At 42.6% G+C, this 12,393-nt stretch overlaps 2 protein-coding genes across 2 annotated transcripts in view; both read left to right on the plus strand.

Moving 5' to 3' along the window:
* On the plus strand, positions 1 to 9,973 carry dnpep (aspartyl aminopeptidase). The gene is made up of 15 exons (XM_079263612.1): positions 1 to 93; positions 544 to 634; positions 1,930 to 2,018; positions 2,097 to 2,210; positions 2,405 to 2,530; positions 3,538 to 3,662; positions 3,733 to 3,817; positions 3,895 to 4,002; positions 4,089 to 4,166; positions 5,295 to 5,375; positions 5,576 to 5,736; positions 7,061 to 7,100; positions 7,182 to 7,283; positions 8,350 to 8,517; positions 9,730 to 9,973. The coding sequence occupies exons 1-15, from the start codon at positions 88 to 90 to the stop codon at positions 9,778 to 9,780; spliced, it is 1,425 nt and encodes a 474-aa protein (XP_079119738.1). The 5' UTR covers positions 1 to 87; the 3' UTR covers positions 9,781 to 9,973.
* A 1,636-nt stretch (positions 9,974 to 11,609) lies between these two features.
* ptprnb (protein tyrosine phosphatase receptor type Nb) overlaps positions 11,610 to 12,393 on the plus strand; it is a gene marked incomplete at its 5' end in the record, with an annotated part of 35,095 nt that continues 34,311 nt past the window's right edge. The window contains one exon of the mRNA XM_079264230.1: positions 11,610 to 11,685. Within this exon, the coding sequence (XP_079120356.1) occupies positions 11,610 to 11,685 (76 nt within the window). The remainder of the gene's footprint in view (positions 11,686 to 12,393) is intronic.

The following is a 12,393-nucleotide window of genomic DNA, read 5'->3' on the forward strand; positions in this document are numbered from 1 at the left end:
TCTTTCTCTGCTGTTCTCAGCTGCTTATCTTTAGCTTTCTTTTCCTTGCCTCACTGCGGCGGAGTTCAGACTTTGGAAGTGCAGTTAATGCAGGTAAGGGCCATAAATATGGGTATTGTCAGTGTGTTATGTGGAAGTGTTGCTCCCTTACTGAGCGCCTCTCAGTGAAAACGGCTTTAAATTTGAAAAACAGAGGAAAGAAGCGCAGATAAAAGGACGAAGAGGCTTCAAGCTTATTTTAGCTACAGGTTAGCTCACCGGTGTTTCCATTATCGGACGAAAGCTGTTTATATGCATTAATTTCGTGTTTCCTGAAGGTTCAAACTTTTGCTAGTTTGTCATAAGTTTTACTTAGTCTGCAAGCGATATTTGGTTTTTTTTTTTTGTTGTTTTTTTTTTCTTTCTAAAAGTAAGGCTGTATATTGGTTGTTCTGTAATCGGCGCTAGCAGCAGGTAGCTGGTTACTGCTAGCTGTAAGGGAACTGTCTGCTTTTAACATAATATTTTTCTCTTTTCTTTCCTTTTTTATGTCTTCCCCTTCAGGCTTTGATCATGAAAAGCTCCAAAGAAGCAGTTCAGGCTGCAGCCAAGGAGTTTCTGCAGTTTGTCAACAGGGGAGTGTCTCCATATCATGGTAAACCTAAACAAAACTGTGATTGTTTTAACAATGGATAGTTATTACCAGCCATCTTCCTCATATCTTCCCCATCACACTGCAAGATGTCCCAAATGGTGGAAAAATGCATTCTGAACACATATAAATCTGTTTATTCTATTTTAGCTGTTTTAAAGTAGAAACAGGTTTTTACAAATCTTGAAGCACTCTTCTGAAACAGCAACAGAAAATCACAGAAACTTCCTCTGAAATGAGATTATTTACCATCAAGTTGCTGCAAAACAAGATGCTGCTTCACGATTCTTCTCTCAGAGCTACGAAAAGTTTTATTTTTCTTGCTCTAAAGCTGATTTATACTACATTTAGCACTTTTCATTCTCTTTCTTTGGTTCCTTTAAACTAATTTTTCCAGATTAAAGTGCTGAAACTGCTGATTTCACAATGATTTAAATCCCTAAAGAAACCTGAAACTGGCGGCTGTTTGCAGAGAGGCGTGAAGCTGTGATGAGTGTTGAAGAAGCCGTGCATGTGTTGGCGTTACCGCTGTTTGAAGCGGAGATGATGCTCAGGTTAGCAGATGGAATTGAGTTTGAGATAAGATAAAGACAGCGGTGGCCAGAACACGTCCTATCTTTGTACTCTGATCTTTCGCTGACACAATAAGGATCATTGAGTCTGAAATGTAGAAATGATTTAGTTGCTTGTTTAAAATGTTCATGCAGGGATGACATATGACCCTAAATTAAGTCATGTTAAAATGTTATCTCTGTTTTCATCTTAGCTTGCATTATTTTAAGTTCTCGCATCTCCTTCCTGCTGCTTTTCAGGGACTTATAAGCCTTCTGATTGGATGATATATTTGTCTTGTGTATCTATTTTGGATCCATTGAAATCAGTGTTGCGGGCAGTCTAAACATAAGAATATGTGAGTGTAAGGTCTAGGCCAGATGTGAACATTTTTTATGTTTTATGTGTACGTAGGTCCCACAGTTGTTATCTGGAAACCACAAGCTGATTGTTTTTATCCTGAGATCATTTTCTCATTAGAAGAGACTCTTTATGTCAACGGCCTGAGAAATGCCTCCTTTTTGTCAGAAAAGATAAACAATCTGTAATCTCTGAATGATTAGGAATCGTTCGTTTTCACGGTCGGTCGCTACCCACAGTCACTGACCATCCTACCTACTGGTTCACAGCTTTCAGAGCTGAATTACAGGGAGGCTTTTCCAGTGTCGGACTGGGTTCTCTGCTTTCATTTAGTTCCAGCATAAAAAACAGTAAAGGTGCAGAGTGCAACTCTTCTTCTTCTGCAGTGGTTGCTGAATGCAAGCGCCGTCTGCTGGAGGCGGGATTCATTGAGTTGAAGGAGACGGAGCAGTGGGACATCAAGCCAGCGCGCAAGGTGGGTCGGGGTTAGAGGTCCAGTGGGGTAAAAATCCACAGGTCAGGTCTCGTCTTCACGTTGTCCTCCTCTCTGCAGTACTTTGTGACCAGGAACTTCTCCAGCCTCATCGCCTTCGCCGTGGGTGGACGCTACCTGCCAGGAAACGGCTTCTCCATGATCGGGGCCCACACAGACAGCCCCTGCCTCAGGGTGAGACCAACAGATGCTTTAATCTGATCAGACCATCGGCTGGTCTTTATGTACTTCTGAGACCAGGTTTTGTTATATGACGTGTTTGGTAACATGTGGGAGTTAACATGGTAACCGCGGGATCAGCTGGTCTCCTTCAGGTCTCCATCAGGTGTCGACTGCGCTGCAGGTGAGTTTGCTGTTGTTGGTTTCAGGTGAAGCCGAGGTCTAAGAGGACGAAGCAGGGCTGTCTGCAGGTCGGCGTGGAGTGTTATGGCGGCGGCATCTGGAACACCTGGTTCGACCGAGACCTGACCATCGCTGGTCGGGTGATGGTCAAGGTACGAGGATCTGCGTTCATATCCACACCTGCTCCTCCTTTCTCCTCCTACTCGCTCCTCATTTTCTGTTTCTTCATCCGAGAAAAAAAATCTGTCAGATCTACGGCCATGAAAGTATCTTTCAGAGAAATAAACAAATCTGCTAGAAGTTGTGTCCACACGGAAAACGCTGATCTGGTTTTAGGTTCTCCATGACGACGGTGTAGTCATGCGTGTGTTCACGTGAAGCCAGTGAAAAAGCTGCAGTAATACACCCGACCTGTAGAGGTCTACAGACAGGTTCGTCTGTCTCTCTGCGTTGGTTAGCTACGTAATTTGGTCCGTTGTCACGGAGCTCAGCTATTCGTCAGACTCAGACAACAGAGTGATACCACCAGAAGTCGTGGGGGGCAGTGTTGAGTCGTGTAGCTGACACACAACCAGAGAAGAAGACGACGACACAGAAACCACAGAAGCGTCACCTAAAGACGCAGAAGATGATGACTGCTAAAAAATATTTTGGTTTTCTTCTTCTGGTGTTTTTGGATGGTTGTAAACGGCTTCATAGTGGTGCGTTACCGCCAACAACCGGTGCCAAAACTGGGAAGGGAACTCAACGCTGCCCACCAGTGGATGAGTTGACTTAATAACCACGGTAACGTAAATAATACATGGAAGTCTGATGATGGCGACCTATGACAACGCTTGAAACGCACATTTCAAATGTTTACTTCTACAAGGGAGCAGAACTGGGCCTTCTAACTCTAGCGTGTCCGACCCGGCCTGGCCTGGCTCAAGCGGACCTGACCTGAGCCGACCCGTACTAGTTTGTTGAGATCTCATTTAACTGGTTGGAAAGGCATGAAAGCTGCGAGTACAAATACTGATTTCTGAACCTTCTTTTGTCAAAACTTTATTATAATTTTGAAACAAGCGAACAGAGAGCTGGTTCTGTTCATGTGCTGAATCACTCTCTGAAAAACTGTGTTGCGTTTTCCTCCCGTCTGAACGCCACTGTCTCCGTTCAGAGCGGCGGCCGGCTCGTCCACAAGCTGGTCCACGTCCCCAGACCTCTGCTCCGGATCCCTCACCTGGCCATCCACCTGCAGAGGGACATCAACGACTCCTTCGGCCCCAACAAGGAGAACCACCTGTAAGCCGGCAAACCTCCCACAGCAGGAATGTTCCTGTTTAACGCGTCCTGAACCGTGTCTCTCTGTTAGCGTGCCCATCATCGCCACCGTGGTCCAGGAGGAACTGGAGACAGGATCCTCCTCCTCTGGAGACGCCTCCTGTGCTGCCAACACGGTAACCCCGCCTCCATCCTGGACAATCCAGCTCACAGCTGCACAAAGCGAAGCTAAGTAAAGTTTCTTCCTCACCAGGCAGAGAAACACCAGCCGGCTCTGGTGAAGGTCCTGTGTTCAGAGCTGGACGTCCAGCCGGAAGACCTGCTGGACTTTGAGTTGTGTCTGGCGGACACGCAGCCTGCGGTGAGTCTGGTAAAAAGCATCACCTGCACGCACGCACACACACAGCAGTGTGTAAATGACCTGACCCTGTTTCCTCCTCCATGCAGGCGCTGGGAGGCGTTTATGAAGAGTTCATCTACTCTCCTCGCCTGGACAACCTGCACAGCTGCTACTGCGCGCTGCAGGTGCGACCTCTCCTCTGACACGCCACACGCATGTCATGTCTGCCGCCGAGCGTCTGAGCAGGAAGCTGAGACTTTCAGTTCCACGTTTTTGCCTAATTCTGCAGCTTTTCAGAAGACTTTGGGGTTTTAGGAGAAAATTAAGACAAAGAATTGTTTAATTTCCATTCTATTCTGATCTGATTTTTTTTCTTTTTTTTATGAGGAATAAAATAATATTTTTAATACAACTGATCATTTTATATATTAATTTAATTTAAACAATAAATAATATATAAAATAAAATGACTATATGAAATTATTTAATTTATAAATGTAAGAATAATAATAGTTAAATAACATGATGTTACATAAAATTTTTAGTTTATTAGGCTTTAAAAGTAAACAGAAAGAAAATCATTTATCAAATTAAATAACTAAAAACACACAAGGTAACAGAATAAATGTGGAATATTATATGTATGTGTGTATGTAAAAAAAAAAAAAAAAAAAAAAATTTAAGTGAAAGATGAAAGTACTAAAACGTAAAAATGACCAAACTGCATCAAACTCTAGATAAAATTTTAAATTTAGTATGAAAAGACAAAATTAAAAATGTCATATATAAAATATAAATACACAAAGTTTCTGCAAAATAATCTAATAGAATTTGAGTTGCATATCAGCAAATGTTAAGTAAGGTAAAATTATATAAGATATTTCATTTATTTTGATTTCAGTTAACTGAAATAAAAATAACAATCTCACATAGAATTTATTTTCTGTATGAAGAGAATTGAATAAATTTATGAAATGGACATAAAAAAGCGTGATGAGATGAATGTGAAGATATTGCTAAAGACGGGAAATCTGGTCGGAAATGACTGAAATATCCACGTTTTCCTTTTTCTCTGAAGGCTTCAGCTGGAGGAGCGAAGCTGCTATAAATAACTGTAAATAGTGAAATAATTGTAATTAGTGAATAAATGACTGTAAGTGGTTATTTGTAACAAACTGCCATAAATCTCGGGTGTGGTGAAGATGCTTCAGATCTGATCTGGACGTCAGCAGGTGAAGCCGGCAGCTGAAAGGTTGCGTATGTCTCCACTTCTGCCTTTATTCATGTCCTCCTCTCCGTCTCTGCCCGCTCAGGCACTGCTGGAGTCATGCTCTGGCGACTCGCTGGACAAAGATCCCAACGTGCGGATGATCACTCTGTATGACAACGAGGAGGTGGGTGCTGCGCCGCCTGCTGGTGGTGCGTCTTACTGCTGCTGGCTGGAGAAGCTCGCTGATTAATCGTTCAGGAATCTGAAACTAAATCTGATTTTAGCTTTTTAAATGTCACATTTCTGTTTTGCATCCATATGAAATGATTTATCTGCAGGTTAAATCTTTCTTCTTCACGGAAACTCGTGTTGCGTTTACTGCAGGTGGGATCAGAGAGCGCTCAGGGAGCTCAGTCCAACCTGACGGAGCTCATCCTCAGCCGGCTCGCCGCCTCCTCCTCCAACCTCACCGCCTTCCAGCAGGCGGCGCCGCTGTCCTTCATGATCAGCGCTGACATGGCGCACGCCGTTCACCCCAACTACCAGTAAGTACGACATCAGCAGCTCCTGCTTCCTGTTTACACCTGAACCAAAACCAGTTTGATGCTCCAGCAGCAGGAGGAGGAGGAGGAGCTGTAGACCTGTTTCCAACAGGAACCAAAATAATTCAGGATGAAGAAAAACTCTTTTTTTTTCCACCCTACAAGTCAGCACGGCGCGTCAAAAGCATGATGATCGGAGTAAATGTGTCAATCAGGTGAATCCAGCTGATTGGATCGCATTACCTCGCTTCCATCCAAACATGCCGGCTTGAATCTCCCATCAGATTTCAGTCTGACAGACAAAATATTTAAACGTTGCTACAGACTACCAACTAAACGGATTAGATGTTATTGTTCATGTTGTCATTCAGAAACTTCCTGTGGTGAACATTGTGGCTAAAACTGTCCCATTGACTTCTATTCAAACTCCATATTTTGAAGTGGCTGTCATTCCAGTTTAAAATGTTCATTCTTTATATCCAGCATTTTAACTGGAAGACTAATCATGATTTGACATTTTACTAGATCTGATGGTGGAAGTTCTGGTATTTTTCCTGAGTTATGTAGCTGCGGGACCACCAGGGGGCGCCAGCGCGTGTGTATGAAGTTATTTCTGCTCATTGAAATGTTGATTAGGAAGTTATTTAAAACACACAACTGCTGATTTTATTTTTAAAAAAAAGTCATTTGATTAAAATTCTAAAAAAATTTTTTTTTTTTTTTTTTTTTTTTTTACAAGACTAATGTTTATGTGATTTAAAAATGAATAAACTAATGGTTGCTGGTTTAATAGCACTAATGGTTGCTGGTTTAATAGCAGGTTACATGTGTGGACACTTTATCCAGAGAGAGACAAACACACTGGATTTAAAACATTTCATTCAAGAAGAAGCGTTGCAGCAAAATGCTGTGCTGCCAGCAGCGATGAGCTGAAGTGATCACAAAGTTTAAGAAAATAAAAAGGTGGAGAAAAGGGACAAAAATATCTTGTATGATGGAGTTTAGGGCAGTTTCTATTAGGAATGATAATGAGGGCCAGGCGCCTACTTTTGTATAGGGATTTATTAACCTCTAACCAGGTCGCCGCTGCATTTAAACTCGTCTCGCTCTTTTAATTACACAAGAATAAACCTGAAGAAACCATCAGTGTAGATGATTTACCAGCCGAAACACAAACAGCAACACCTTCACCACACCTGGTCTGCAGTAATCCAGCTGACCTACACAAACCCGATGACATTAAACGCATCACCACTGTCAGGATCCTCTTCTCCTTTTTCTGTCGGAGTTTTCATCTAACTCAGAGTTTGATGCGTTTTCCTCTCAGGGACAAGCACGAGGAGAACCACCGACCAGCTTTCCACAAGGTCGGGACCTTTTGTTGATCAGAGACGTACCAGAATCACTGGGGGTGTCATGGCCTTCATCGTTTTTTCCTTCATTTTCAGGGTCCGGTGATCAAGTTCAACAGTAACCAGCGCTACGCCACTACGGCCGTCACCGCCTCTGTCGTCAGGGAAGTGGCCAGGCAGGTCGGCGTGCCGCTGCAGGTACTGCTGTGTGTGTGTGTGTGTGTGTGTGTGTGTGTGTGTGTGTGTGAGTGTGTGTGTGAGAGTGTGTGAGTGTGTGTGTGTGTGTGTGTGTGAGTGAGAGATGGGAGGGGGAAATGTTTCCTGCTGGAGGCTGGTTGAGGCCGACACACTGATGGATCAGCATCATTTATCTGCTTCTTTTTAGCGGGAAAGATAATTTCTGACAATCAGACATGAAGACGAAGCGTCCGCAGCAGGAGGTGGAGAACGAGGGAAAATTTAACAGCAGAGACAAATTTGATCTGCTGTCTGTTGTCATCACTGAAACGACAGCTCAGAAAGGCCAAACGGACGCCGTTCATGGTCGAGTTCATGGCATGTGACTCGAGTTCCCATGCAGCACATTCAGATCACTTCCAGTCAGATCTTTACAACCAGAAGTGTCTTGTAAAGCGGGACATATCTGCCTTTATATGCAGTCTGATGATAAATGTAGATTTTGGAAAGCAATTACCTGTTCAGTTCAGCTAAAGTGGTAAAAATGAGGTGAAATGAGTAAAAAACAAATTAAAAATGCAGTTTTTTTTTTTTTTTTTTTTTTTAAACCAGTGTTCAGGATTTCCCTGTATGTCATAACCATGAATACAGAATGACTCAAAATACTTCACTGAAAATAGGAAAACCAACATCTCTTGAGTCCTGGCTGAGCTTATATCTGTGAAGGTTTTATTACTTTTACATCCTCTTTGTCAACTGTGTAATCCATATCCTCCCAGTAATGAAGGACTGGTTGGAGAAATGGTTCAAAATGAAGCTTTAACTTCCTGATTTTTCACAACTTCAAAAACGTTACATGTTTTAAGACTAGCATATAACTGTAGTTTTGTTCAGAAGGAAGTAAAAGATGCTGCTTTTCTTACTCTTCCCTTGAGAAATGAACTAAATTAGCGTTTCAACGTCTTGCTCTCTATTTGTAGCTGTTGGAGTTCTTCTCCACGGCCTCTAGAGGGCGTAGAGCCTGTCTGAGGTGCAGTAAATGTGACCCTTTCGGGTAGAACTAAGACTTCCTGTTGTGATCATGCAGGACGTGATGGTCCGTAATGATAGTCCATGTGGAACCACCATCGGGCCCATCCTGGCCGCCCGTCTCGGTGTCCCCGTGGTGGATATCGGCGCTCCGCAGCTCTCCATGCACTCCATCAGAGAGATGTGCTGCACCTCCAGCGTGCTTCAGAGCACCACCCTCTTTAAGGTGACTGAGCTCAAAATGCACGATTTGATCAACTTTTTACATTTTCTTGTCTATTTCTTGTCTGTTTTCTTGTCTGTTTAGACCATAGACGTCCTGCATAGTATGTGAAAGATGGACGAAGCCTTCGGCGATTAAGTGAAGCCTATGCGGAATTGCATAAAGCTGCAGTTCCCCCTTCGTCCACTAGGGGCTGCAAAACAGAGCAAACCTCCATAGACTCCCATGTTAAAAAGACCAACTTCACAGCAGAAATAAACATGTTTACAAAAATCCATTTTGGGTTTAATGGGTCAAGTTTATCTTCATGACAACTGTGGGGGGAGTAAAAAAAAATTTTTTCTCACTCTCCTGTTTAAAAGTAATTTAATCTCAAAATTCGGCATATATAGGGGCGTGTCCTTTTGATTGACGTGTACCCAATCCCCCGCTTCAAGTAAGAAGAACGTAGAACAACCGCGGTTTTAGCTTAGCTGGTTAGCTCCTGTTCCCTCCGTGTTAGCTCGGTTAGCTTTTAGCTACAGAAAGCTCGGAGTTCTCTCGATGTCAATCATCCACCATGACGCTCACAGCCCCCCTCTTAGCTCCACCTTTTTGTCCATATTTGTATTTTCCGGGTGAGACGACACGCATGCCTCTGCCAAGATGGCGATGGAACCGCCCATCGAGCTACAATTCAGCTCTTCAGAAACCTACGGGTGACGTCACGGAGGCTACGTCCATCTTTTTATATACAGTCTATGGTTTAGACGTAGTTTGCAGGTTTTCTTCTGGTGGGTTTAATTTGTTGTGTTTCTATAGTATTCCGATATAATTGCCATACCAATATTATTTGGATATTAACTATTACACATAAATGTCAAACTCTTTAGCTACATCTTAAACTCAAATTGACAAATAATGTCATGTTTTGTTTTTATTTTATTTTTGTTTGTTTGGCACAACTCTCCAAAAATATCTTTATTGGTTGATATCGGTATCGGAAATCAAGAATTGGTACTTAATAGGTATATCAGTAAACAAGCTGATATCAGACATCCCTGTTTTTAATCTTCTTGTTGTACTTCTGTGTCACATTGTCATCAATCAGTCTGCAGGTTTTAATGTGTTTCTACTTTATTTTCCATTTTGTATCTTTTCCTCGTCTCTTCTTGTTTCTTCGTGGTTATCCTTTGCCTTGTTTGATGCTAGCTTCCTGTGTGCTTCCTCCTGCAGGGTTACTTCGAGTTGTTCCCGTTTGTGAGGAACTCGCTGGTCGTCGACTAGAAGCCCGAACAGCTGAGTCAACTCAGCGCTCCTTGTCAGGGCTGCAGATGCGACGCAACAAACCTGAGCTTTAACTGTGATGAAAGTAACTATTTTTAGATAAAAACCTGTCTGTGTGTTGTTATTTTAGTCTTTCATATGAAACACACCAGATGTCACGTGGGATTTATTTCTTGCATAATAAATTCCTTCAGGTTCATCCTTTTGTCTCCAGTCTCTTCCTGCAGACACAGATGGGTGTAAATGTGTTTCATTCTGCTGCAGATGCTGCAGTAATCTCATCTCACTTCAATTTTAATAAAAAGCAGCAAGCAGCTCCGTTTACTGCTGTGCTCTGGCAGTTTTCTGGCTGGGTGAGGTGGACCTGCGAGCCAAGTCCTGATGCAGAGACTCTGCTCCTCAGACCAACTGGCCAGGAGGGGAAACGTCATGTTATGGCTAACACCGCAAGCATCCATCTTCCTATTGAAGGTGAATGTGAGCATGAATGGACCTACCTTGAAGAAAGGTTGACGAGGACATCATAAACCTGCAACCTGGATGCTTCAAAATGACCAAGCAGCTTTGGGGCTGAAACATGACTCATCAGTTTTTGTCCAAAAGTTTGTTAAACATTTGTATCTTGCTGATTTGTCTTTATGCTAACATTGCTTTCCGTTCAGCTGGAAACTGTGACACATTTATGAAGACACAAAGCTTCCATATTAGCAATGTTTCATCATAACAACCTCAGACTCTACTCGATGGTGGCATATTTCCAGTTAACCCCTCTGTACCAGTTATCAACACTGATGTCTTTCTGTCCATCTGAGATGACATCTGTCTTGTTTCTACACAGAGATCAAATATGGCTTCTGCTGAGTGTAATCCAGTTTCACTTGTGCACTGGGTAGAAATGGTTGTTCATGCTCCTCCTGAACCAATGTCTCTGCATTGATCATTGTGTTATGATGGTTTTACAAAATTGGTAAAATCAGGGTCAGTCTTTGCTTGTAAAATAAACTTTAAATGGATGTTACTTTTATACACAATTATGACACCCTCACCGGTCACAAGTTAACCACCTGATTGGCATTTTTCCAGAATTGTTCTGTATATCCTATAAACATTTTGTTCTCAGCATCTTTCTTGATGTTTGTGTTTTTTTTGTATTAATTTTTTAATTGCTTGTGCTGATTTCTTTAAGTTGGTCTGAAAAAACGCTGAGAATAATTTTGTTTTGTTGTGCGTCTAGTAAAGGTTCAAACATTACCATGACCTTTACGATTTTATTTAAATGACAGGTAATGTAGTGATGGGGCTAAAACCATTCCTTGCCTGGAAAGACTAAAAATTTAGTGAAAGCTGCTTTTACACCCGATCGTGACACCATCAACAGTTAATCACCTTATTTTTGTAGGGTTTCAGATCCAGAACCAGTAGCCAGCCATCTACAGGTTATAACAATGTTTTTATGAGACAGTAACCATGAGATGTCCCAGTTTATCTGACTGTTTTTAACTGATTCAGTTTTAAACTGGTTAGATTGAATATAATATTTTGAATAAACGTATTTCTCCTTATGAATCATCTTTACCTTTATTCTGGTCTTTCCCCCTTTTTTTTTTTTTTTTTTTCCTCCAGTCATGTTTAGTTTCCTCCAGTGCGGCGCCTCCTGCCGCACTGTATGTTCCCTTCAGCCCTCCCTTTCTCCTCCCCTCTCTCCTCCCACTCCTGCCCTCTCCATCCATCTGTCCTCCTCCAGCAGCTGCAGCAGCAGCCTGTCTTCAGACATGGAGAGCTGGTAGAAACGGCGGCTCCTCGCTCCGGTGGATGTTGTTGGATGTACCATGAGATCTCCGCGGCTGTGGACGGTTCTGTGCCTCCTCCTCCTCACCGCCTCGTCCTGCTCCGCCAGCAGACACGGTAAGACAAGCCTGGTTCCTGGTGAGACCCTGATGAAATGGAGAAGGATGCGCGTCGCTGAATGCACCCGCTACGCGTAAATCACGACTTCCCCAACAAGCTCCTGTTGCTGCCTGAAAGCTTGCAGCACTTTATACTTCTGGTTTTATCCACTTCATCACATTTCCCTCTGGTTTTCAGGGAATTTGCAAATCAGTAGATTGTGGAAGTTTTTCTCTTCATGCATTCTGCATTAAAGTAGAACAATTAAGTCTGAGCCATTTCGTTTGCACAACTTCACCTGGTGCTCAGGAGCTTTCCGTTTTCTGTTCGGCTTCCATTGAGCTCCGCTTATATTTGTTCTTTCTGTTTACATCGGTGCCAAATCTGTGCGTCAGTAACGCAAACGCACTGATGTGTCTGATGCTTCACGCCATGAAGCATTTGCTTGTTATGCAACAAAGCGGGAGGTGAAGACGGTGCCTTCCTGTTTCAGAGTGTACGATCATGTAAACAGAAAAGCTCTGAGATCCAAAAACAGACAGAGAATTCATTTACTGCAGTTAAATGGACCAGGATGCTTCAAGGAACATGTTAGATTGTAAAACATGCCATTTGTAACTTATGGTACATTGTGACCATAAATACAACCCTAATTCAACTACGTTTGTGTAAAATATAAATAAAAACAGCTCCTATTTTATTCCAGCAGAAGATAAACAATATGCT

The sequence above is a fragment of the Telmatherina bonti genome (genome assembly GCF_933228915.1).
Source record: "Telmatherina bonti genome assembly, chromosome: 24".
Lineage (NCBI taxonomy): Eukaryota > Metazoa > Chordata > Actinopteri > Atheriniformes > Telmatherinidae > Telmatherina > Telmatherina bonti.

What these genes read in the sequence shown, in the direction of transcription:
- dnpep (XM_079263612.1), top strand. An exon ending in TGGCGGACACGCAGCCTGCG is followed by an intron (nt 4,003 to 4,088) that starts GTGAGTCTGGTA and finishes TCCTCCATGCAG; the next exon opens with GCGCTGGGAGGCGTTTATGA. An exon ending in AGAGCACCACCCTCTTTAAG is followed by an intron (nt 8,518 to 9,729) that starts GTGACTGAGCTC and finishes TTCCTCCTGCAG; the next exon opens with GGTTACTTCGAGTTGTTCCC.